We start from the raw sequence: 27,813 nt of genomic DNA on the forward strand, positions 1-27,813 counted from the left end.
CTTGAGCCAACAAGCTCAACCATTCTTCTGTCTCCATCACTCTCAGTAGTGGGATTACCATCATGTATGGCCACATCTGGCCTTTTAAGTGGGTGCTGGGGATTGAACTTGGGTGCGGTACAAGTTTTTACCCTCAGAGCATAGTCAGCTTCCATAGACACTTAGTTTATCCTCACCTTCACAGAATAATTTAGCTGGATATGATATTTAATGATGATAGTTACTTCCTTTCACATCTTGAAGATTCAATTAACTTTAGGGCTGTGGTTTGCCAGCGAAAAACATTCTATATTCTGTCATTTATGTTTCTTTCCTCTTGGCTCATGTCTAAGACCTTCTCTCTGTTTGGAATTCTGAAGTTTTATTATGTGCAGTGTGTGTATGTTTAGATGTGTTTTATTAATCCTATTTGGAATTTATCACTTTTAAATCTGAAGATTCATTTAATAAATTTTGAAAAGTTTGTACTCACCAATTCCTCAACTACTATCACTTCCATTCTTTTTTTTTTTTTTTCCCCTTCTGGAATAGCTATTACACAAATGTTGAATTATGGTAGATTAAAGATAGCCACAAATTTTTGATCTATATTGTAGGTAGAGTTTGATGGTCTCCCCTGCCCAGACATAAGGATTAAATCCAGTAGAAGTGAGGTTTTGCTACTGTTGGGAATAGACTACAAGGAGCTTGGCCATGTTTTACTGGGAGACACCTGCCTCTGTGTAAGGTGCCTGGCTATCCAGAGGCCATTATGCTAGAGAAGTCATATACAGACCTTGTACTTGGCAGTGCTGGCTGAGCCTGTCTTTTGAGCCATCTACACACATGAATGAAATTGTACTGACTCCTGCAGGTCATGGGAAACAGTGTTACCCACCTGAGTGTTGCCTGAATTCTTGACTCATCCAATATTTAGTTATAATAAATGGTTTGGATTTTACATCACTAGGTGTCAGGAGTGTGTTGTGCAGCAATCAATAACAGTAAAAGAGGTTCTTATTCTTTCCTACAGGGTTTTTAGCCATTCCTACTTTCCATTTCTTTATCTCTCAATGAATATTTTTTCAGGTTGGTATTCTTTGGCATTCATTCTCTCATTAGCCGTGTGTAATCTTGTCACTTGATCTCTGCATTGGTTTCTTTTGTACTGATGCCTACGTTTGTCATTTCTCAAATTCTATTGGCTTTTTACAAAGGAATTTTGCTTCTTTCCTCATTATTGTTTCTCATATTATTTTGCTTTCTTCTATCTTTCAAACTTGCTTGTTTTATGTTCATTTTCTGAGTTTTGCTCAAGTGTATAAATGATTTGCTTGTCATCCTTCCATTAGGTGGACATACTATCACATGCTGCTGATGAGCTCATTGTTTTATAAATTCTTTCCGCCCCCTCTTCCGCAAAATTTCCCTGAGCCATGTTGGGTTCATTTTTGGTGGGACTCCTTTTTCTTTGAGATTTTTATATAACTACAATGTTTAACTTATTTTGCCACACATAACAGGAAATCTTTAACTATAGATGGATCAATTTTTATGTTCATTACAGAACCACTTGAATGGTATAAAATTAAGCCACAAATTCAAACAATTCTCTATCTCTCTCTCAAATTCTCTCTCAAATAAATAAATAAATAAATAAACATTTTAAAAAATGTATTTTGTGAAATGAATAATAGCCCTATTTTCTCCTGTAATTTTAGTTAAATTATTGTTAAAGTTATGATTGCTTTATGCATGTACATGGAATTGCTCCTTTATCTTTATTCAATTATCTCTTATTGAATATAATTTATTCTATATTTCTATTCATTAGCAGTGGACAAAAAAATCAGTGATAAGACATTTTTAAAAATTTTATTTTTTCCTTTTTCTTGACAGCTTCCATACTTACAGAAAATAAACTATGGTAATTCCCTCCCCTCCCCCACTTTTCCCTTCACAGATCTACACTCCATCCTATCCCCTCTATCTTTCCATTAGTTTTTCTTTTATTTTGGTGTCATCATCTTTTTCTCCTATTATGAGGGTCTTAGGAAGATAGTGCTAGGCACTGCGAAGTCATGAACATCAAGCAAATTTCTGTCTGGTTGATTGCATTGTAAGCAGTCCTACCCTTCCTTCAGCTCTTACATTCTGTCTGTCACCTCTTCTGCAATGGACTCTGAGCCTTGGAAGGTGTGATATAGATGTGTTTGTGCTAAATATTCCTGTATCACGTCTTCTTAGCACTATGGTGCCTTTTGGGTTATCCCAGTGGTCACCGCCATCTGAAAAGAGAAGCTTCTCTAACCAAAAGTGAGAGTAACATCAATATATGGGTATGAATATTAAGTAAAGTGCTTACCAGGCCGTTTGGTGAGCAAAATATATGCATTTAGCCAGACAAGAGCAGGCATTACATTCCTAATGCTCATGAACTCCTCCACCATAGGCTTTGAAAAATATTTATTTATGAGAGATACAGAAATAGGCAAGGAGAGAGAGAGAGGGAGAGAATGGGCTTACCAGGGCCTCTAGCCACTGCAAACCAACTTCAGATGCATGCTCCCCCTTGTGCATCTGGCTTATGTGGGTCCTGGGGAATCAAACCTGGGTCCTTTGGCTTTGTAGGCAAACACTTTAACCACTAAGCCATCTCTCCAGCCCCACCATAGGCTTTTAATTAGGTTTTCAGTACTAGGCCTGTATTTTCTCCCATAGAGTGGGTCTCGAGTCCAATTAGAGAGCAGTTGGTTTCCCCCATAACAGACATGCCACTATTGCACCATTTGGCCTGGCTGGCCAAACTTGAGGCTTGCAATGTCTACTTTTTTCACCACTGATGGCTTCTTACTCCCATAAGGCTGTATGCAGCACAGTGTTTTCCAGCTTTCTGTCAGCTGGCCTATCAGGAGAAGGTTTTCAGCTCAGCCCTGGTTTGATTTCTCTGTGACCTTGCAGCCCAGGCATGAGGAATCTTTAGTGTTATCATCTATTCCCAGTGGGAAACAAAGAGCCTTAGAAATAGTTGGTAATAATTTGGGGGAATCAAGAACCTCCCTGGCCAACAACTCACTGGAAGATAATCCATCCTGAGCACTGAAATTTTTCTAGTCTATGGCTTCTGGGTGTGCCATTGATAAGACAATTTTTTATTAGTTTCCTATTCTGCAAGTACAGGCAGTTTGGTACCATTATTAGGCTCATCCATGACCTACCCCCTCCCCACTGGCCCCTCCTGGTTGAGGTATATGGGTCATGCATTGTGGAGTTAGCCCACAGTTATTGGTACAATAAATGTCTCTGCATATCATGACCCAACATGTAGCTCTGACATTCTTTCCACCCCCTCTTCCACAAAATTTCCCTGAGCCATGTTGGGTTCATTTTTGGTCTGCTTCAGTGACGAGGTGTTGGGGGTCTCTGGGACTCTGGCTCTCTGATTTGGTAGGCATTGATTTTCCTCTGTGTTGGTCTCCTTCCCCCTTGTGCTGGTATCTGGTTCATCAGGAAAACAGCACCCTTGCTTGCTTTGCCAATTTTTGTTAGTTTCAGCCAGGGCCCTTTTGAGGTATGATGGGGTGGCTCTCTCCTTAGGATCTGCATCTATCTGTAAAAGGGAAGCAGAATCTCCAACAGAGAGTAAGTTAGCACCAGGAAAAATGAGATAGTCCTTACTTTTTTTTAATAGAGAGTTTAATAGGTATAGGCCCTCTTGTAGCCCATGATTGATGGCAGCTTGATACTGGAGAGTGGGTTTATGTTTGGATAAGGTTCTGACTTGTTTCCCAGCTTCAGCTATGGGACTTGTACCACTGAGGGGATCAGCTAGTCGAATCAAGAGCAGTTGGTTGTGTGCCACTATTGCACTTGTGTGGGCATCACACCAGGTTATTTGCTGCTAAGTAGGTTGGACCATGAGTTGTTTGGACAGATATTGGTCATTTCCCCCAGTTTCCCATGTAGCACCTTCTGGCACTAGACACGCTGACTGTCTGGGGACTGATTCTCTCCTGGCTTCTAGCCATGCTGTTCCATTTTTTGTGTCAGCTGCATATGGTGTCTTCAGCAATAGGGTCTTACCACTAACCTTTGGTGGGTCATAAAGTACTCGGACAGAAATCTGTCATTCTTTTAGAAAACCTTGTAGGTCTCTCTGATCAAAAGCTCATTGTGGGTGATAGCCCCATGCTGGTACTGGGAGTTACATGTCAGTGTCCCCTAAGAAAATGAGGAAAAGGTAACTAATATATAGGAGTTAGAGAGGAGAGAGAAAGAGGGAGAGGGAGAGGGAGGGAGGGAAGATGTAGAGGACTTAGGTTAGACTTAATCCTACTCTCTCCAGTGAGATAAGACATTTTTGAAGAGATATCCCTGACCCAAGACCTCTGACTTCTTCACATTACTGCTGCTTTTATTTATATCCTACAATTTATTGAAAATATGCAGCCTTGGTTATGCTATTCTTATGAGTTTTCTCTAAAAGGGATAGTTATAATGTGATGAATGTGGTTTTGTTCTGCATTTCTCACAAATCTTTAATATTACATAAACTGAGCATTCTGGAGACATCAGATATTTTCTTTTCTCTAAATGTCACCCAAGTGAGGATAAAGATTCCTCCATACATTAATTTTGTGTTTCTCATAGCATTTCTCCTTTCTTTATATTGTTGATTCTCAGTCATATATTCCTTGTAAGAATCCTATGTGTATCTGTCTAGATAGATCCAATAGGTAGAGACATATGCAGATAGAGATAAATTAATATATCTTTGTATGTCTCTATGTACTTATCACTTATCATCTTCCTGTGTCTTTTTATCATTTGTCTACAGTTTGTACACAAATAACACACGCACACACACACACACACATATACACACATACACACACACACATATATATTAGTTGGATACTTGACACTCGCTATTTATCTTCATGAATCCTAAAATTTGTTCCTATGGAAAAGTTACATCTAGGCTTCCTGGGGTCATCTTTTTGTTGCTGTTGTGGACACCCTTGGTTATCATTGTATGAAATCTTACATCTCTCTAGGGTATCATAACTTCCCAATCGCTTTAGAAAAAGTCATTTTATTGAAGCAGGAGCATTCCTGGTGAAATGAACAAAGAAACATAAAGACTACATGAGAGGCAAACAGTGGGCAGACTTGCTGAGTCCTGCCTGCTTATGTGCTAGCCTACACCTGTCTGGATTCCTGGTCTTTGAAGTATCTCAGTTTTTTTTTTTTAATTTAAAAATGCTGTTCATCAATGTTTTAGGCTGGTGAAAACAATAATTGGTTTTATTACGGGTTCTCCATACATTTATGTCTCTCCCTGCCCTTCACCAAACACTTTCTCCTCCAGCCAGCTGTCTCATATATGACACAGATCTTTGCGGCTGCTGGTTGGATCTGCAGATGTGAGGTCATCATATGCAGTTTTCCAGGCATTGGTTCTATGGCTGATAGCATTTAAGACCTCATGTTCTCACTGATATGTTTGTGTGTATGTGTATGCATTGTCTGTGTGTGTGTGTGCATACATGTGTTCATATGTGTATGGGCACATGAGTGTGCAGATGCCTGTACACATGTGAGCACGTGAATGTGGAGGCCAGAAATGATGTTGGGTGTCTTCCTCCCACACTCTCCATTTTATTTACTGAGGCACAGAGTAGTGGTTTGAGTGTAGAATGTCTCTTATAGCCTCAAGTGTTTGTGATTAAGCCTCAGACTTAGTCTCCAGCTGGTGGGGACTTTGGGAGGCAGAGCTCTGCTACAGGAAGTATGTCATGGGTAGGGGGCAGGCCTTGAGATTTTATAGTCTGGCCCTGCTTGCCAGTGCTAATAAGTTCACTCTCTCTCCTTCTTACCTACCTGCTGATGGAAAGATGTGACTGGCTGTTTTCTCTTGACATGCTTTCCCTGCCATCATGAAACTTCCCCCCAAAACTAGAATTTGAAATAAACCGTTTTTCCATAACCTCTTTCTGTTTGGGTGTTTTGTCCCAGCAACGAGAAGGTAACTGATACACAAGTTCTCTCACTTGAACTCCCAGTTCACTGATTCAGTTAGTTTGGCTAGCCAGCTTGTCCTGGGGATTCCATGTCTCTGCCTCCCAAACACCAGGATTGCATGTGGGCTGCCATGCTCGCCTGATGTTTACATGGGTGTGGGGGATCTCAACTCTGGTACTTAGGCAAGCACTTTACCCACTGGGTCATCCATTGCCCTAGTGCCTTCACCAGGTTCTCTGTATCTCAAGGATAAGCAAGATAACTCATCTTGCCAACCCAAGTCTTAAATTATAAAACTTATGGTATACTTCCATACTCTCAAATTTTAACACTGGGCTCTGAATTCCCATTGCAAATTTCACTTGGTTTTCCAATTAAAATGAGCTTTTGTGAGTCCCCTGATGATAACCATTGGCTTGAAAAAAAGTAACTTCATTTGTAGTAAGGGTGTTTAGGGAACCCAGTACAAGGCTGACTCTTGCTGTTGCCTTGAGCCCTGCTGCGCTGAAATATTAAACTTCAGTAAATTAGGTGAAATTGCAGCTTCCTGACTGATGTCATAATGCCCTCTACTTCTGCAAATCATTGTTAGCATGAGTTGTCTGTTCAAACCTTCTGCACTGAAATAAGAGCCAGAATATTTTCCATATCGACACAGTGCCTCTGTTTTCAAGGGTAACTGTGTCTAGCTTATCTGTTTGACAGAGGGTATAGACTTTCAACTATGTAGAACCTGGTACTATGAGAATGTAGCTTCATATTATCTTCACATAAGTGACTAGATCTCTAAAATGTCAATGTCATGTGAAAGTAGGAGCTTTTCTCTTTTTTTTGTTTAGTATTTATTTTAACAGGGATAAGCAAGAGAAGAAAATAATATCTTAGTCATATCTATTTCTGACTTCTTGCTCTTTTTTCCTCCTTAAGAATAACATTAGTTTCAAAGTGTCTTTTATTCATTGCTCAAATGTTTACTGATCAACTACTCCATGCAGGGTTCTAGCTTGGTTTCCATCAGATATTTTAGAGTACATGTAAAATTAGCAGAACAGGAATAAACAGTCTTGTATTTCACTTGTTGACATAAGTTTTCATGTTTCTTGGGACAAAGTCATTGGCAACAACTTCATTTTACTGTCTAGCTTACTTCTTCCTTTAGTGGGCTCTCACATCAATCTGTTCTGGTTAATGCCATATGTATATATTGTATTTATCTTCTTGTTGCTGGAACAAACCATTAAACCAACAGTAGCCAATGGGAGGAAAGGGTTTATTTTAACTTACAGTTTTGAGGGGAAGTTTTGACAGGGCAGGGAAAAGATGGCAGAGCAGAGGCTGGAATTACTTCTTGCCATAGCAGCTGGTAGGAAGTAGCAAGAGAGTGAGCTGAGCTCTGGCAAGGCGGAAGAGGCTGGGCTAGAACACTTGAAAGCCTGCCCCAGCAGCACACCCTCTCCAACAAGGCTCCCCTTCCCAAATTGCAACCAGTTGGGGACCAAACATCCAAGCAAGCACTTTTAACTACCAAACTATCTCCCCACCAAGCATTTAAGTCACATGAGTTTATAGGGAACATCAGAATGTGAACACATGAATATGAATAGATATATCTATATTCAATGTACAATTTTTGTTACATGGAAAAGTATCGTATTAAAGTTAACTCACTAAGGCTTTTTAAAAAGCTTAATTATTCAAGTTTTAACCAAAGTAAGTACTTCCAAGATGGTGACACATAAAGGATGCTTTTAGGATAACCTCATCTGTTCAAAAGAGGAAAGATTATTCCAATGAGTGTCATGTAACAGACACTACGAGATTTGTGCTTTTTTGGTGCACTTCAGCGATCTAGAGTCTGGGCTAAAACCTAGGAAATGTCCAAACTTGAGGGATTGGGCAGATCATGGGTCACGTGCGTGTTGGGTAGCTTAGGTCTATTTCTAAATAACTAAGTGTAAATCCAGACTATATTGCCTTGTTGTTGACTCACTGTCCTGCAGTAGAAGAAGTAATAGCCAATAAATGAGATACGAACCAACGTGGCCTAAACCAGTGTCTTCCTCAGTTCCAGCTGCTGTAACAAGAACGCCATGGCCTGGATGGCCGAGACCACAGTTCAAGACCAGGGTGCAGCATAGGCAAGCTCTGGTGAAGGTACATCTTTGTGGGAAGCTGGCTGGTCTTTGCTGCAGGGGAGAAGTAAACGCCTTCTTGTTTCTTAAAAAAATCCCACCTTGACAGATCTATCTACCCTCACGATCTAATCATGCCCCATCATTTGGGGATTAGGGTTTGAGCACAGGAACTTTATATCAGTCCGTAGCACTGATAAAAGAAACAACTTCAGACAAATGGTTTGTTTGAACAAAGAAGGATCTGTGAATCCAGCAGCGAGGGCGACCTTCACAAGGGAATCGCCTGATTGGCTACATCTTAGGTAGCTGTTCCATTTGGTCGTAATGACTTGGCTGAAATCTGATTGCCTGTTATTGGCTGAAAATATTTCTATATTTTATTTATTTAAGAGAGAGAGAGAGGGAGAGGGAGAGAAGTGTGCAGATAGAGATAGAATGAGTGTGCCGGGGCCATTAGCCACTGCAAAGGAACTCCAGATGCATGGGTCACCTTGTGCATCTGCCTTTAGGTGGATACTGGGGAAAAGAACCAGGGTCGTTAGGCTTTGCAGGCAAGTGCCTTAACCACTGAGCATGTCTCCAGACTATGAAATGTATTTCTAAATTAGCGTCAGAGCTAGGAAGAAATTCAAAGTCAAGAGATTGCCTTAGGTTTAACAGGCTTTTTAAAAAAATGGTAGTAGGCAAAGTTTTCTGGGAAGTAGTATCGGAAATACTTTAAGAGCTGCAGGCTCTGCCAGCATTGCTCAGCCCTGCCCGTGAACGCACAAGCAGTCCCGGGTCACTCGGCGCACACAGTCCGCGGTAACGGAAAGGCAGGCGGTGTGGATTTGGCCAAAGGGAGGTGGTGGCCCTGCGGATGTTCTGATCCCAGCGGCGGCGGCCTCTGAGTCGCGCCTCAGTCTACCGAACCGTCGCCGAGTCGCGGGCAGCGGGAGCGTGGGAGCATCGGGCAGAGCGACTCCACAGTTTGCGAACTTTCCAGCGCTCGCTCTCCTCTCCCAGCCGCCGCGCGCCCCGCGCCCCGCGCCCCGCGCCCCGCCCGCTGCAGAGCGGGGTGTGACCGAGCGGGCTGCGCGGCTCCGGGCGAGCGAAAGTTGGAGCCCAATCAGCTGGAGGGGAGCTCGCGCCCCAACCTTCAGGTGACCCCGCGCGGCGGCGGCGGCGGCGGCCGGAGCTCGCGGAGGACCGGCGGCGAGGGCGGCGGATCGTCGTCCTCCGGCCGCCCAGCTTCCCGGCTCCGCTCGGGCCCGGGCAGCCGCCCGCGGGCCGGGAGCGCCGTCTCCGTCTCGGGCCGACGCCGACGCCGTGGCGGGCTGAGGTTCGGGCGGGCGCCCGGGGACGCGGGGCTGTGCGCGGTGGCGGCCGTGGCGGCGGCGGCGGCGGGAGCGGCGAGTCGCGGCCGCTCGGGCTGCGCTTCCCCCGGGCGGCGGCGGCGGCGGTGGCGCCCGTGGCTCCGGATGCGGCCCGGGGGCGCGCTGCTCGCCCTGCCCGCCAGCCTGCTGCTGCTGCTGCCGCTGCTGCTGCTGCGCCTGCTCCGCTGCCCGCCCGCCGCGCCCGCGCGAGCCAGGTAACCCGCCGCCCTCCCCGGCCCCCCGAGCACCCCCGGGTCCCTGAGCACCCCCGGGACCCCCGAGCGCTCCGGGTCCCCCGAGCACCCCCGCCCCCCTCCCCGGCCCTCCGAGTGCCCGGTCCCCCGAGCGCCCCGCCCCCCTCCCCGGCCCTCCCAGTGCCCGGCCCCCCGAACGCCCCCGCCTCCCTCTTCGGCCCCCCGAGCTCCCCGGGCCCCCGCGCGCCCCCGCCCCGCTCCCCGGCCCCCCCGAGCACCCTCGGGCCCCTGAGCACCCCCGCCCCCCCCCGAGCTCCCCTGGCCCTCGAGGGTCCCGTCCCCCGAGCGCTCGCGGCGGGTGGGGGCGGCGGTCAGAGGGGTTCGCGCGGCCGCGACACTTGGCTCGGTGTCGACGCACGAGATGGAGAGGAACCCGTCGGGGTCAGCAGGGCTCCCCAGAAAGTCCCTGTTGGGCGGGGGCGGGGCGGGGGCAGTGGACGGGCAGGACCTGCCGTCGGGGTCCCTCTCCGCGTATCCCGGCTCCCCACTGCGCTCAGTGCTTTCCCTCCCTCCCGGGCCAAGGCTTTAACAAGTGCGAGGTTGGGGGTTCGTCCCGGGAGTGGGGGTGCGCGCGGTTGCCCCGGCCAGGCTTGGAGCACTGTGCCCGGCCCGCGGCTCTCGACCAGGGGTAAGGACAGTTTTCTTGCTGGACACACAGACTCTTGGCGGAGGAAGGCGGGGAGGACGTCCGCGGCTCCTCCGCAGCTCCGAGGACGCTCAGGAGCCCCGCGACCCTGGCACCGGTCACCAGGAACAGGTACCCTGGCGCCTAGGGGTGCGGGTGGTTTGGGGACGAGGCCGCGGGGGGGGGACTCGCTTGGGTTGACGGGTATGTGTGTCCGATTGTCAGTCTAGGAGGGTGTGTGTGTATGTCTGTGTGTCCCTGTCTATCTGGGATGACGTGTGTGTGTGTGTGTGTGTGTGTGTCGTCCGTCCCACTGTCTGTCTAGGAGGGTGTGTATCTGTGTGTCCCCCACTGTCTATATGAAAAGATGTGTGTGTGTCCATCAGTCTGTCCCCACTTCAACTCTTCAAGCGCCTTCAACCTTTTAAAGCCAACTCCCATCTGAGTATTCTTCTAACCCTAGGCGACATTGAGTCACCCCACTTAAGAGAGAGGTGTTGACTTCTCTGGAGAATGGTGTGTGGACAACCTCCAGAGAAACCCCGCGGCCTTTGTTGAGGGACACCCTTGCTGAACTTTACCATAAATGAACCAGTGTTGAGAGGCGCGTTCAGAGGAATAAAATTCTGTGAATGCATTTGTCCTTGGTGGGGGAAGACTTAAAGTTTTTCTTTATCATATGAATGTGCATCCATTTTCAGTAATTTTTTGTTATACATTTTTTCTGATTATAGAAATGATACAATTTAATACAGCAAGTCAGATAATCGGGGTAATATGTAAAAGAAAATGTTGTTTACTCAGTCCTATTTTCCCTGTAATCTCTATCTCCTATACTTCAAAAAATGAGATTATACTATAAAGTCTGTACTCCATCTCCCCCCCCCACCAAAAAAGGCCATAAACTTAAGACAGGTTTTTAATTTTTCTCCAAAACATTTCTCTTAATTATTCACCAAATGAATATCATGGTGAATTGTGTTCTGTAATCTATTTAAAATATTTTCACTTTTATACATTTAAATGGTTTCCTATTTTTATTTTGTTTTATTTGCTGTGACATATTCTATTTAATCCATCCTTTTATGCAAGTCTTTATCTACATTTCAAATTACTTCTCCAAGAACACTGATATAAGTTGGATTAAGTCAACGTGTATGTGCTTTTAACATTTTAAATCGCACTTCCAATTGCTTCCTTGAAGGATTGAATCAATTTATATTTTCACAAGCGGAACACACAGCTTGGGGCTTCAGCAGTCTTGTAGACTATCCCTTTTTCTCTTGTTGCCTCTTGTGACTCCTTTCTGGGGTGTTTCGTGCATATCCTTGCCTCTTGGGCCCCCCTTCTCTTCTGATTGCATGACAGACCTTGTGGTGAGGCTCTGGGCCTGGCGCTCAGAAAGGTCTGGAAGTACCTGGAAGAAACTCGGTAGAGTAACAACCACAGCCTGCTACAACGCCCTCCTGTCAGGAGCGCCGAGGCCTCCTGGGAGTACAGCTTTGTATACATAGGTGGTCTAGCTTTCTCCAGGCACTGGGGGCATTCCATTGCCCCTAGCCATCATCGTGGGCTTGCCCCCTTGGAGGGATTTGAAAGCTTGTATTCATTAGAGATACCAGAGACCGCTCTGATGTATTTTTATTTCTTTCATCATATTTCGTAGCTACTTTGCATACTTCTTGAACTAAGATAGGTAATTCGTATTTGTTATTGCACGTGGTCCATCTCAGTAAGTTTCTCAATCAGACTATATTTGTACACGCCTCTTTATTTCTGGACCTTTTATCTTGTTCATGATTTTTGTTATTTAGGTAGCTGTAGAGCAAAGTTTACGTCCCTTAGTTATATAAAGATACTGCAATTTCTTCATTTTTTCCCTGTCCCTGCTCTGCTCTCCCTCATCAATGATGTTAATACTAATAATAGTAGTCAATATTAAATGAACTCTTCTTATGGGGCAGGCCCTGGTATAAACATTTTATACTTATTAACTCGTTTAATTCTTCAACATGCTAAGAGAAACTCTCATCCTCATTTTATAGGTTAGGAAACTGAAACAGAGAGATGAAGTAAATTGCCCAATGTTGTCTTGGGCCTGTGTTACTGCACTTTTTTCTGCTCCATCGACTTTCTTCAAAATTTCATAAACGCAGTTTTTTACAGCTGAATAAAATTCCATTGCTTATGTATACCACCTTTTCATTATCCAGTCATCAGGTGATGAACATCTACGCTGCTTGCTTCCATTTCCTGGCGATTGTGAAGAGCAGCATTGGGCGTGGATATTCACGTATCTCCCTGGTAGAATATCAAGTGTCTGGACATATGCCCCGGAATGACATAGCTAGGTCATATGGTACATGCAGTTTTTAGCTTTTGAAAAAAAACCTCCACATTTTTTGAGAAATTTCCAAAGTGGCCACACCAGTTGACATTCCTACCAACATTGATTAAGGGTCCCCCTTTCACAGCATTTGTTATCATTTGTTTCCTTGATCATAGACATTCTGGCTGGGGTGAGATAGAATCTCAAAGTGTTTTTAATTTACGTTTCCCTAATGGCTAACAGGGTTTAATCTGTTGGCCATTTGTGTTCTTCTCTTGAGAACTGTCTCTTTAGTTCATTTTTTTTTTGATTGCAGCTATTTTTTGTGTGTGTTTTGTTTTTTTTATTTTTTTGTTTATTTTTATTTATTTATTTGAGAGTGACAGAGAGAGAAAGAGGCAGAGAGAGAGAGAAAGAGGGAGAGGGAGGGAGGGAAAATGGGCACACCAGGGCCTCCAGCCACTGCAAAGGAACTCTAGATACGTGCGCCCCCTTGTGCATCTGGCTAACGTGGGTCCTGGGGAATAGAGCCTTGAACTGGGGTCCTCAGGCTTCACAGGGAAGCGCTTAACTGCTAAGCCATCTTTAGTTTTTACAGTTCTTTATATATTGATGTCAACCCTGTCTGATGTACAGCTAGAAAATATTTTCTCCCATTATGCAGGGTTTCTATTTGGTTTGCTGATAGTTTTCTTTGTTATTGATGCACAGTTTGGAAGTTTAGGAGGGGTTCCCCAAGTTTATGAACCCAAGTTTTGGGTCCTGTGCTCTCTTTAAGAAGGAACTGATAAAGAAAGACATACTCAAGAGGATAAATTGTGCGTTATTAAATATATTTAGGGAGAAATCACAAATTGTGGGGTTTATGTAAGGGAAAATGGGATTAGGAAGAAGGCTAATGCAGAGTCATAAGGATGTGGGAAGTAGGAAACATGCACTCCTGTGGAAAACATAGCACAGACTGTGAGATTCATTTGAGAGAAATGGCTGGGGCAGAGCCATAAATACATGTGTCATAGACAGCTTCATGTTGTTGTGATGAACTTCCAAACCAGGTACAGTTTATGGGAGGAATATGATTTGTTGAAGCTTACAGATCCAGGGGAGGTTCCATAATGTGGAAGAAGCTGCCCCCTCTCACAGGCCCACACAGAGAGAAACCCCACCACCAGCACCACAAGCAGGCACAGTCCAAGAACCCCAGGCCAAGCTCAAGCACTCTGCATAGCTTGGGCTGGGATTCAGATCTGCCCACAAACATACCTTAGGGCGGGACCCTCACATTCCACCTACAGTGATGCCTCCTCTAGCCAGGCAGCTGGAAATCTAAGTTATTAGCTTTATAAAAGTCCTGAATCTACTGGGGACATCCATTCAAACTACCCCAGTGTGGAACGTAGAATCAAGGTGCTTATGTAGGGAGATTTAGAAGGAACATGCATAGCATCTGCCCTGAGTTTCCACATGGAAGAAAATTAAGAGAGCAAATGGTGGTGGCTTAAGAAAGAGTAAGAGAGTGAAAATATCAAAGCAGAGACCAAGAAATTTAGAGGAGAAATGAGTACTAAAGACAGTTACATTAAAGGTTACCCCAAGAAATGGCACAGGTAGTAGACCTAGAGTTAGACTAAGCACCCATGTGGTAGATCTAGAGTGTAAAGGAAACATGCATGTGGTAGATGCAGAAACCAGAGGAAAATCACACATGTAATTAAAGTGAAAAGTTATCCCAAACTATAAAGCAGAGGCAAGCAGAAAAACCACTGAGACTAAGAAGCAGTATTCTGCTCTCCCTGCCTGTCCCCAGCTAGGCTGGATGTGTGTGTGTTGGGAGAGGGGAAGCCAGACTCCTGTGTATCCAAGCTGAGGGAATGGGGAGAGGGAATGGAAAGAGAGGGAGGGAGGGAGGGGGAAAGAAGCGGGAGGGAGGGAGAGGAAGAGAGACAGACAGACAGAGGAAGACAGACAGAGAGAGGGAGGGAGGGAGGAAAGGAGGAGGAAAGAGAGAGAGGGAACCTGAACAGGAAACAGCATGGACAGGCCTTTCTAGTCAATTGAAAATGGATTCTCTCATCAGCTTCAGGTATGCAAGGGAAAGACCTGATTGGTTTGTAGATTTGAAGGATGACCCCAGAGGGCAGTCCACCTAGGCGGAATGCTAGACTGTGGGCAGCAGCAGGTGCTGTAGCTGTTGTGAATGAATCCTGATCAGACTTGAGTTCCATTCCTGCCAGGAGTTCCATTCATGCCAGGACGAGGTGGCATCCGTTTTCTTTGGGCCTCAGATTCTAACTGAAACTGCCTGAAAAAACCTAGCTTTCTCCTTCTTCTCTTTTACTGTGACTAAACTTTAAAAATATTTATTTATTTGCAAGTAGAGAGAAACAGACAGAGACAGAAGGAGAGAGAGAGAATGGTTGTGCCAGGGCCTCCAGTGGCTACAAATGAACTCCAGATGCATGCACCACTTTATGCATCTGGTTTTACATAGATACTGGAGAATCAACCTGGATTGTTAGGCTTTGCAGGTAAGCACCTTAACTTCTGAGACATCTCTCCAGCCCCCCCCCTTTTTGAGGTAGGGTCTTGCTATAGCCCAGGCTGACCTTAAACTCACAGAGATCCTCCTACCTCAGCTTCCTGGGTGCTGGGATTAAATGCATGCTCCACCATGCCCAGCAAAGAATCTCTTATTTATTTATGAGGGGGGGAAGGGGGGAGGGAGGGAGGGATGAGGGAGAGAGGGAGGGAGAAAATGAATGGATGGGTGTGCCAGGACCTTCAGTCACTACAAATAAACTCCAGACACATGCACCCCTTTTGTATATGAGCAACATTGCACACTTGTGTCACTGTGCATCTGGCTTATGTGGGACCTGGAGATTCAGGCATGAGTTCTTGGACTTCACAGGCAAGTGCCTTAAGTGCTAAGCCATTTCTCCAGCTCAGAGAAACTCTTTGAGATTTTTTCAAATTTATTTTTGTTTTTATTTATTTATTTGAGAGCAACAGACAGAGACAGAAAGTGGCTGATAGAGAGAGAATGGGCATGCCAGGGCCTTGAGCCACTGCAAATGAACTCCAGATGCATGTGCTCCCTTGTGCATCTGGCTAACGTGGGACCTGAGGAATCGAGCCTTGAACCAGGGTCCTTAGACTTCACAGGCAAGTGCTTAACCACTAAGACACCTCTCCAGCCCCCAAAGAAACTCTTTAATTTCATGCCATCCCATTTGTTGAATTTTAGGACTCTTTCCTATGTGATTGTAGTCTGTTTTACAAAGTTCTTTCCTATATTTACCACTTCCAGTAGATTTGCTATGCTTTCCCCCAGCAGGTTCAGCATTACTGGTTTTACATTAAGGTCCTTCATCCATTTTGAATTGATCTTTGTGCAGGGAGAGAGAAATGTATATAAATCCATTTTTCTGCAGGTGAATATCCAGCACTATTTGTTGAATAGGTTGTCTTTTTGTCAGTGTTTATATTTTTGATGCCTTTGTTGAAAGCTAGTTGACCATAAATGTGTGGGCTTATTTCTGGGTGCTCTATTCTACTCCACTGGTCTAAGGATCTGTTTTTCTGTGAAGCCAACTTTGAATATTTGCATGCGTATAATTATTAAAGGGAAGTGAGAAAGGGTATAAGCTATGAAACTGTGTAGGAGACAATGAGAGGGGAAGAGGTATGGAGAAAGGGAGAAAGACAAAAGTCGCATGTGACCTGAAAGTGGAAGAGAACCTATGGGAGGAGTTACAATTAAGGAAGGGGAAATAAAAATTATATGAAGAAATGCCATAATGAAACCCGTTTATATGTTCATATGCTAAAAATAAAACAAAATTAAATAAAATGTAAAATGGTTAGCACAATGTTTAGCAATTGGAAACTGCCTATAAAAATAGATCTTTTTTCCAGTTTCCAATCCTTCTTGCTTGGGTATTTTCCAAGTCCTCCTTTGGACTCTGTCCCCATAGAATTAGGATTAAGAATAAGCTTGCACCTCCTCTTTTGCAAGTCACAAAGTGAGGAGAACAAATACAGTGAAAGATTTGATTGAGGAAATTCAGTGTGTATGGGGGGGGTGATTTGTGAATTCTTTTACATTCTCACAAGTTTCTGTTTATGTATGAAACTTCCTAAAATAAGGGTTTTTTTTCATGAAAAAATAAAATGTGCACTACCACATGTTGATTTCTTTCCATACTGAAGCATAGTAACTAAACAGGTTTTAACCCACCTGCATCATAAATGTCATATTAGGAAGCGCTCCTTGTAAACCAGGAGGAAGTTGGGCGTGTAATTTATCTTTTATTTCTGAACCACAACATAAAGAGGAACTGAACCCAAGACCAAACCTCCAGGCCAGAACTCAAGAAAAGTAACTGCTCGGTGTCATAAAACAAGAGTCCAGTACAGGCTACACGGAGCCAGCACCCTGCCCTTCAGCTCCCTTCCATCAGGGGTTTCTTAGGGGTGGGTAAAATTGTGTGTGTGTGTTTTAGATGGGACAGTGTAAGCAACTCTTTCTGCTCATATTAACTCTCTGATCTCAAAGTATATGCTTGTTCTATTAGCTTGCTTTCACCTCCTCTTCTCACTTTACACCAGCATCTACATGTATGGATAGAGAGGCTTAGAAGATGTTGAGGTAAGAGCTGGAGTTCAGGATCATGGTATACATTAATGCCTCTAATCTCAAAAGTGATACCCCTTTTCCACTTGTTGCCTAGGCACCCCAATAGTAGACAGCTAGAACAAAACGTACAGCCTGGCCTGGGGAGACAGCTTAGTTGGTAAAGGGCTTACCATACAAAGCATGAAGAGTTGAGTTTGGGTCCCTAGCACCCACATAAAAGCCAAGCATGGTGGCTGTGATCCTAGCACTGGGAAGGTAGAGACAGGAGCATCTTCTGTCTGGGGCTTCCTAGCTACGTCATCTAGCCTACCTGGTGAGCTCCAGGTTCCAAGTTGTTGGGGTTTTGTCTTACGTATAAAAGTTTCTTAAATAAAATACAATATTTGATTATGAAAGAAATCTAGTAAAATACTGCTATAATGTCATTACTAAGTTTCCAGGTCATATATTGTGAGGCTAATAAAACAGTGGGCATGAGCCACAGAAGAGCTTATTTGGAGTTCTCGGGAACTACTCAGGTGGTGACATGTGGCTTAGTACTGGTGAGTGACTGTCACCCATCCAGGGCTAATGAGTTGGGAGACTGTGGCTGGCTGGACTTTGGGCCAGTGCTAGCTATTCTTCAAATGTCTGGTAAGTTGGTGCCTGTCTTGGCCCAGCTGGGATGACTGAACGAAGAGCTGTCCAGAGTGTAGGACTCTGCTTGTCAGTTTTGCCAGATAAGTTTGCCTGCTATTCACTTTAATGACCTTTCCCTTCCCTGTGATCGTTTCTTTATTCAGAGGTACTTGGGTCTGCATAGTTTGAGAATTGGGGTGAGCTGGGGTTCAGAAATCAATTGTGTTACGTTCCAATTCACATTGTAATAGGAGTATTAGTACAGAGGTCTTATTATGTTTCTAGATGAACACAAGGACAGGGACAATTTCCTGACATTTAAAAACTCCAAACAATAGCATTCATATTTTGTTTCTCTTTCAGTTTTTTTACAAGCATATATGTAATGATTTTGAAGCAGATTACCATTCTCTTAAACAACATCTGAACTGTTTTGCCTTGTCATTACTTTTTGTCTGTAGCATAGTTTTAAAGGCATGATAGTAAGACATATAGATGCATCTTAATTTATTTATTCCTTTCTTTTAAAGTACACTGGATTACTTATCATCATTGATTTTGATTTATGCTCTAAGTATATTTAGACTCTGGAGTATCTGAATAAATTCCTAGAAGGAGAGGAGTGGCATTACAGAACACATGATATTTTAAGATATTGCTAAGACTTGTCTAGCATTTTTTCATGATAGTTGTTCCAATTTACACTCATCTTAGCAATATGTGAGCATGTGTGTGCACATGTTCATGTATATGTGAGTGTACATACACATGTGTGTGTTTGTGTATAGACATGCCATGGGCTCTTGCAGCTGCAAATGAATTCTAGATGCATGTGCCACTTTGTGCAGCTGGTTTTACATGGATAAAGGGGAATTGAGCACAGGCCAGCAGCTTTGCATACAAACACCTTTAACTACTGATCCATCTCTCCAACTCTTTATTTTATAATAAAAATTCAAAAGCTGGGCACACACATAATTGTAGCACTTGGGAGGTAGAAGGAGGAGGATCTGAAGGTCATGGTCATCCTCGGCTACATAGCAAGTTTGAGCCTAGTCTGGGCTACATAAGACCCTCTCTCAAACAAAACAAAACAAAACAAAACAAAACAAAACAAAATCACCCTCATAGTAATATGCCTTCATAGTGGTCTCTTGACAAATTTTGTCAATTAAAATATTGGTGTAGTTTATTTAAATACAGAGAAAAGCCTGTGATTGTGTTTATTTCATGTGTTCTATAGATTCCTTTTGTACTTGGTGAAGTGGATCATTGTTTTCTATCTCCTGTTCCTATCATTCTTCTCTTGTCCACTGTCCCTTCCCAGTAGACCGCTTTACTTTTTCTTTTTCAGATTTCAGTTGTTTTGGACTTTTGCCTCTGTCTCTGTCCCTTGGGACACTTCTCGAATATGTACTGGATTATTTTTATAGTATCACATCTTAGTTTTTCCCTCTCTAAACCAGTAAATGGATTACATTTTTATTCTTTTTTTTTAAATTTAATTTTTATTAACATTTTCCATGATTATAAAAAAAATCCCATGGTAATACCCCCCCCACACACACTTTCCCCTTTGACATTCCATTCTCCATCATATTACATTTTTATTCTTTAAAATTTTATTATTAGTTATTTATGATACAGAGAGATAGCTAGAGAATGGGCATACCAGGGCCTTCAGCCACCACAGATAAACTCCAGACGCATGTGCCATCTTGTGCCTCTGGCTTACGTGGGTCCTGGGGAATTGAACCTAGGTCTTTTGGCTTTTTAGGCAAGTGCCTTAACTGCTAAGCCATTTCTCCACCTCCACATGTTTATTCTTTATGATGTTTTTCCTTCAGGCCATGAGTTATCATGGCACTTTGTGTCTCAGAAGCATCTGAGTCATTTGTTAAATATGACTTTGTTTCATGCTTTCCTGTATTTATAGAGAAGTTCTAAGGAGTTCTTCTGTTTCTTACAGTGACTATTTATCAAATATAAAGCTTTCTCTGAATTTTAAGAGCATCATCTTACATTTTTATGATTTTATTGTTTGTTTTTAATTTATATACCTCAAAGGGTATATAAAATTCCCTGGTGGTGTGTTCCTGGATAGGCCCAGAGACAATTGCACTTCTTGCCCTGAACCAGAAGGCTGAAAGACTCCCCTTCGCAGAGTGTATACAAAATGCTGGACTGAGCCATAGAGCACCCCAGCAATGGTCTGGAGCTTAAAATGCAGAATAGAGCCATACAGCATCCCAGCAATGTCCTGGAGTTTAAAATACCAAGTGAGCCACAGAGCACTCCAGCAACAGTGTGGAGTTTAAAAAACAATAATAAAAAATGCAATAGAATATACATAGCACAAAGTTTCATAATACAGGATTTTTAGATTCTCAATTTCAAAACTGCCTCTTGCTCTTGCGTGTCCCCCACGCCTGACACATGTGCATGTTCCTGGGTAAGCTCAGATTTCTGCAGCTGTCAGAAATGGTGTATAACACAGGTCACTTAAAATTCCGAGAGCATTGAACCCACCGTGCTCTCTGGCTATATGCTGGCACCTTTACATGCTAGGGTGAGAAAACTGACTGATTTCCTTTGCCAACCCCTTCCATTGCTTTACTGTTGCTATACAGTATACTAATATTATAACAAATACAGTTGATCAACATATAATAGAGCAGAACATGAGATTATAATTTAGGCATGTTCTTGAGAGGTATAGAAAGAGAGCATTGAACAAGCCCTTGGTATAGGAGCACCCAGAGAGCCCTTCTTACTGCAGGACCCTAGTCCCTCTCGCACGGGAGGAGTGCCCTGACTTTCCAGTCTGGGAGGCTCTCAGTGATCAAGTAGGTAAAGGCAGAGCATGGGCGGAGAACCGCAGGGCCTGTAGTGTTTCTCCTTGGATCTATCAGTTTCCCAGATGACGTTTACAGCCACAGCTGGTAATTACCCGCTGTGTCCCCACCTCCATCCATGTGAATAGGATTTCTTTTCTGAGATGAATTTCTGAAGCAGCTGGTCTGTCACCACCCAAACACGAGCTTGCCATTTTGTGTGGACTTGTGTATCTTGATAAAAGTGTAAATAGTCAGGCGCAGTCTACTCTCTCTAGTCATATGCTGAAAGTTCCAATGTTTTATTTGGCTTTTTCTTTGTTGTATATATTCAAACTGGGATCATAACTGTAGGATGCAGAAAATGCAAGGTGAATATGAACTAGAATTTGGAGGCAGGATTCTGTAAGTACACATCACCCACCCAAACCCTCAGATAGATGAAGGCTACTGGATTTTGTCTCTGCTTTTAGGAGTAATGATACTAATGTGCTCTGATTCTTAAAATTCAAAATGTTTTAACCTTGCTTTGAGTCTTCCAAAATACTTTGAAGTGAGGCTTCAAGTGATGAATTCCTCCTTTTTTTTCCTCATAGTTCTGTATCTTAATTGCAGCCTTCGACCCTAAGGATTAGATGCATTTCTCTTCTCGCTCATCCTCGGGCGTGCATGGAGGTCCTACTGAGGCTTCCCTTGCCTTCACTCTCTGTCCGGCTCTGAATAGTTTCTGGCCACATCTGCATCTGTCCTGAGCAGCTGACCCAGACACGTGCCTTCAGAGGCCAGGCTGCAGCCACTCCTGGGTGGCTTCTGGATACATTGACTATGGACATAGAAGCAAGGGGAACTTGAATGCAGGAAGATGTGTCCTGTTACTTTTTTTCCTTTGTAAGGTGTGCGTGTGTGGGTGTGTGTGAATAGGGTTGAGGTCCATGGATGCCCTTGAAAAAGTATCCCTTGTGGTTCAAGGGGTATGAGTTCTCAGAGTATTTAACATTGTAAATATTAAAATCCACAGAGGTTCAACTCCTTATACAAAAGTATAGTATCTGCACATAACATAGGCTCTATCTTTCTTGTGCTGTAAATGATCTTCAGGGTTTGTAACCCATAAGTAAGTTCCATTGCATTGCTTAGGGAGTTACAATAAGCAGAAACAATCTGTGCATGCTCTGTACAGATGTGATTTCCCCTAAATATTTTCTGTGTGTGTTGTTCATGCATGTATTTGTGTGTGCACACATGTGGAGGTGCACATGCATGTGAATGCTCAGGTGTAATCCTGAGGAATGCCATCAACTTTTGAGACAAGGTCTGTCATTGGCCGGGAGATTACCCATTAGGCAACACTGGCAGGACAGTGAGCCTGTCTCTGCCTCCTCAGCACTGAAATTCTAGGTATGCACCACCATGCTTGGCACTTTTATGTGGGCTTTCTGGTGTCAAATTCAGACCCTGAAACTGTGAAGCAAGTACCTTATCACTGAGCTCTCTCCCCGTCCCAGTGTTTTCTGTCTGTGGCTGGTTGAAGGCACAGACCTGGAACCACAGATGCGGAGGGCTACTCTTCTTGCTTGACTGCATGCCTCTGAATAGACACCGGGGTGCTTCTTTCTGTGACTCACAGACAACGTTCAGCAGACGGTACTGTTCTCCTGCAAGTCAGAGCAAAGGTGGTTACATCTGTTATTCATACAGGTGGCCTTGTATTCTGTGGCTGTGTCCTCTGAACAGATATTTTCTTGAGCCAATAAGCATTAGGTTGGATTTGAAAGGAAAACCACCTTGCCTGTGAGGGATCAAGGAGATCTTGGTAAAAGGAAGGTCAGAGAAAAGTGCAAACCTGTGGGGAGATTAGTGACTAGCAGCAGAAATAATGACACAAGAGGTTTTGGACAGGGAGCAGATATGAAGAGAAGAGAGGAAGGAAATATATCTCCCCTTTTGCTAGGTGCAGCCATTCTTCTCAGTGTTATTAGTCTTTAGCTGTGGTGTAGCTTAAGGGTTTCAAGGGTTCTAACACCTTATTTAGTGGCAGCAGGAGAAGCCTTGCACCTTTGTGAGGACTTGAGGATAAACTGGAGGAATGTTCCCATTTTGTTTTGTGGCTTCTTTTGTCTTTGAGATAGTCTATTAGCCTTCCACTGCTGCCAAAGTGGGCGATAAGAACAGTTACTGGAGGAGAAACATCTGGGTTCATGGTTTCAGGCGCTCCAGTCCATGGCTGGCGTGGCGGTTTTCCATAAGGCCTGAGGCGCGGTGGCACATCATGGTGCAGAGGCTGTAGCAGAGCACGGCTGCTCCCCTCATGGAGACCAGGAAGCAGAGATGCAGAGGAAGGACATGGGAAAATGCACACTGTTCAGTGGTCTGCTCTCCACTGACCTACTTCCTCCAACTTGGCCCACGTCCTCCTAATAATCCATTCCACTATGAACTCATTAGTGGATTAATCTGTTGGTGACATTACCACCCTTCTGATCCAGTTATATAGCAAAAGTCCATGAGCTGACAACCAAGCTCTAAATACAGGAACCTTTGGGGCACAATTCTAGATTCAAACTATTGATGAATTATATTTATTGGTACACACTTTGGAAGTTAGATTGTCTAGGACAATTAAGTTTGTTTTTTCTGTACTTGGAATTTTTTTTTTTGTTGTTGTTTTGAAGTAGGTCTCATTCTAGTCTAGGCTGACCTGGAGTTCACTTTGTAGTCTCAGTGTGGCCTCAGACTCACAGCGATCTTCCTACCTCTGCCTCCCAAGTCATGTCTGGCTACTTGTAGATTTTTTTTTTTTTTTTTTTTTCAGGCTGAAGAGGTGCTTGCCAGCAAAGTTGAAAAACCCAAGTTCAATGCTCCAGTACCCACATAAGCCAGATGCACAAGGTGGAGCATGTATCTGGGGTTCATTTGCAGTGGTTGGAGGCTCTGGCACACCAATTCTTTCTTTTTCTCTATCTGCCTATTTATTTATCTCAAATAAATAAAACATTAAACAAAATTTTAAATTTTTTCAGTAAGCACAGTGAATGATTTGTATATATGCTAGACAATCAGTAATTCTTGAGAACATTCTTATCCATGGCCATATTATTTCTAAATATAATTGTATTTTATTATTCTTCTGTAGTGATTATAAAATAATTTTGTTATCTTGTTATTGTTAGCTATTGTAAATTACACTGAAACCATTTAACACATAATTTTTAAAGTGTAACATTCCAAGAAATTGAGGTTAGATAAACATCATTAATTCTGCAAATGACTTAAGCCTCTTAGTGCTTGTACAACTTTAGTCAGATGCAAGTGATGCCTCTCCGTGCTATCTTTGGAAGACGTTTCCACATTCTATGTCTTCCTTTTTAGATTATATCTCAGTTTTCCATACTTCATGGAATATAGTAAGTAATAACCAAATTTGATGTTTGAATTGTATCTTCTTAAACTGTGTGTTTGATAATATCATTTATACATTTTTATTCCAAGAGAAAACTCATATACAATATGTTTCAATTTCTAAGCATACTCTTTCCCCCTTTACATGAAGTTTATGGGCATATTTTTTGTGTGCATGAGCACATGTGTATGCTTGCTTGTATATGTGCAGGTTCATATGTGTGTGCATGGTTGCTTGTGCACACATGTGTAGAGGTCAGAGGACAACCTTGGGGACTATCTTTGAGTGCACGACCCACCTCTTAATTTTAATAATTTCATGTGTGTATATAATGTTTTTGATCATATACAACTCTATTACCATCTATTGTCACCCCATTTCTACTAAATCCCTTCTTAATTAATCCCCTTTTACTTTTATGTCTTTACATGACCCTACTGAGTTAAATTAGAATTGTTTACATGAGTATGCATGAGGGTTTATTTACTGAATAATATGACTCTTACTCCCCTAGCAACTGTTAATCATCAGTAGTTGTTTGGGAGAAAACAGTATCTTGTGAGCCCCTCCTTCATCTATGGTCTGTGATCTCCCTAGCCATGGGGCTTTTGACCAGGTTTATGGAACTAGGCAGTTCCTTCATGTGGAGCAGACCTCAAATCCAATCAGAAAGTAGTTGGTTACCCCCCATAACTGTCATGCCATTATTGAACAAGGGGCATTTTCCCCTGGCAGGATAGAGAGTATACAGGGTCAATAGCTGAGTAAAACTGTTGGTGACCTTTCTCTCTCAGCAGCCTGCATAATAACTTCAGGCACCATGAAAACTAGACATCAGGGAGCTATTTTCCATCTCAGTTACAGCTTGTTCTCTGAATATTCTGCAACTGAAGTTGTCTTTAGCAATCTGCACTTACTGTCCAGTTTTGTTTTCTCAGCTCTGTGAGGCAGCGTCTCTCACTGGCCTGAGGCTCAGGAAGCGGCTAGCCTGGCTGACAGCAGGCTCTAGGAGCTCCTGGTGCTGCTGTTGCAGGGATGCTCCACCCTGCCCAGCACTTGTTTGCATATTGTGAATCAAACTCAGGTTCCATGCTTGTGAGGCACGCACCTTACCAACTGGGCTGTCTTCCCAGTCCTATGGGCATGCTGTTGTGTTTTTGACTTAAGAATTTCTTGAGCACTCTTGTTCACTTGGGGATACTAAAGGGCCTGTCTGAGGAATGCAGTCTGTGTAGCAGAGTATACTTCTGAGCCGCCTTTGTCTTGTCCACCTCCTCCTCTGTCACTGATCCCCACTATGTGATGTAGAGCTCCAACATGTCAGGCCCTGAGTCCTCTTGCCTGTCTCGATGCTGGTATTAGAGTTTTGGATGTACATTTCATTATTTTGCAATGCCAGATACAAAATACAGTAAGATTTACATGGCAATTTGTGAGTAACAATATGACCTGAGTTTATAGTTTACATATGAGTATATTAAATAAAATTTTATAATTGGAAAATGATGAAATAAACCTGGAAGTTTGAAAACTCATAATCATTTGTTATGGGGAAAAACTTTATATTAACATAGAATTTGAATCACCAGTCATGAAAACTCATATTTCTATTTAAGAATCCCTTTCTAAAATTTATTTTTATTTATTTTTAATTTTATTTATTTATTTATTTATGGTTTTTTGAGGTGGGGTCTCACTCTAGCTCAGGCCGACCTGGATTTCACTACGTAATCTCAGGCTGGTCTTGAACTCACGGTGATTCTCTTACCTCTGCCTCCCAAGTGCTGGGATTAAAGGCTTGTGCCACCACGCCTGGCCTTATTTTATTTATTTATTTATTTTGTGTCAAGTGCCACAGGGCATGTAAAGAGACCAGAGGATATCTTCAAGATATCTGTGTTTCATCATCTTTGAGATGGAATCTCTTGGTGTTACCCATGAACTGCTAGACTGCAAATGTATGTCAGATTAGTTGACACTGCGTTTATATATAAATGATCTGCAGTCGGTGTTTCCATTTCTTTTTAGATAATGATAAAAAATAAATAAATTTCTAAAGCAAAAAACAATAGTTTTACTGATTTATGTCAGTTACTGGAAGAGTCTGCTAAACAAACAGCACATTCTGAAGTAAGAGATGTCCATATAAAATGTATTATTTTATAGTGTAATACTATCTACATACAGAAGCAGGAGATGTCCATATAAAATGTGTTATTTTATAGTGTAATACTACCTACATACGTCTACATGGCAGCCCTTGGCTATTTTCTTAGAAAAAGTTGCAACCTGAAAAATCTTGAGTTTACAACATTTTGAACATTATATATTTCTTGATTTTTCTTAAAAATGTTTATTGATGAGAATAAAGCATTGTATCATATGTAAAAGATTGTTTTATATGATCTTTACTATGAAAACAAAATCATTTGCCATTTGGAGATAATTACAAATGTGGAAACTTATAATTCACTTTTTTAATAAATGTGACTTTATTGATTGTGACAGTCTTTCAAAGGAAATTAGTTAAAGTAATTATCATACTTAGAGGTTCTTTTCCAGATGGTGTAGTAAATATAGTCTTTTACACAGATAATTGTAGCACATTGAATCACCACATGCAAAAAGATAATTCTTATCTTTGTAGACTTTATAGTAGAATATCACAAACATGGTCATCTATAAAGAAACAGCACTTGACTACACTGGTGGCTGGGAAGTCCAAGGGCACAAGACAGGAGTCTTCCTGCTGCATTATCCCATGGTGGAGAGTGGAAAGGCAAGTGAGTTCATATAAAAGAAAAAGTATGAAGGGTAGACTTGCTTTTATACGGTCTGCTCTGATGCTGAAGCTATATCATTAGTCAGTAAGGTAATGCAAATCAAACCTTCAATGAGACACAACTTTATATCCTCTATTATGACGTTTGATAATCCCATTACGACATGGAAAAGTTCCTTCCCTAGCTCAATGAGACACTGCTTCACGTCCTCTACAATGACATTTTCTAACCCCACCATAACATGGAGAAGTTCCTTCCCTAACTTAGGCTCTGGTGGTGTTGATCATAACAGTAGTCCTTTGAAAGGGTCACAGAAAGGGCTCTTACTCCTGTAAGTGGGGAAATACTGGGGAGAAGAATGATGGCCCAAAAGAAGTTCTGAATACACAGAGAGAGTAGCCAGTGCCCAGTAGCTTTGTATCTTCCTTATGATTCCACAGGGAGCACGAAAACCTAGAGGCAAAGTTTTATATTGGAGGAATTATTATAAGAGTGACTAAAAATCAATACCCCTTTCAGAGTGCTTTCTTACATCTTATTATTCTAAAAAGCCATGGGCATTGTCTCTGAATCCTACTACAATCCCCTCCAAAGGACTGTAGTGAGGTTGGGCCAGAGCTAGCACCCCACTTAAGAATGTTAACAGTGGGAACCAATCTACAGTCAATCTTTCTTTGTTGGGAAAGTCACACTGCTCTGGGAAGGTTGGAGTCTGTGTTGCAGGGCTGAAGCTGTCTATACTTGTGTTCTTGTACTTTATAAGAAAGTTGCCAAAATAATTTGATGCCTTTTGAGTTTGAGTCAATCCTCTTGGGGATGAGCCTTGACACTCCACATA

The 27,813-nt window shown here is 42.8% G+C and overlaps 1 protein-coding gene across 1 annotated transcript in view; it reads left to right on the forward strand.

Moving 5' to 3' along the window:
• Positions 1–8,093: 8,093 nt before the first annotated feature.
• The window catches only part of St8sia6 (ST8 alpha-N-acetyl-neuraminide alpha-2,8-sialyltransferase 6), a 156,579-nt gene continuing 136,859 nt past the window's right edge, over positions 8,094–27,813 (forward strand). The window contains exons 1-4 of the mRNA XM_045134763.1: positions 8,094–8,130; positions 9,013–9,234; positions 9,281–10,286; positions 10,406–10,504. Of these exons, the coding sequence (XP_044990698.1) occupies positions 8,094–8,130; positions 9,013–9,234; positions 9,281–10,286; positions 10,406–10,504 (1,364 nt within the window). The remainder of the gene's footprint in view (positions 8,131–9,012; positions 9,235–9,280; positions 10,287–10,405; positions 10,505–27,813) is intronic.

The sequence above is a fragment of the Jaculus jaculus genome, chromosome 15 (assembly GCF_020740685.1).
Source record: "Jaculus jaculus isolate mJacJac1 chromosome 15, mJacJac1.mat.Y.cur, whole genome shotgun sequence".
Taxonomy (NCBI): domain Eukaryota; kingdom Metazoa; phylum Chordata; class Mammalia; order Rodentia; family Dipodidae; genus Jaculus; species Jaculus jaculus.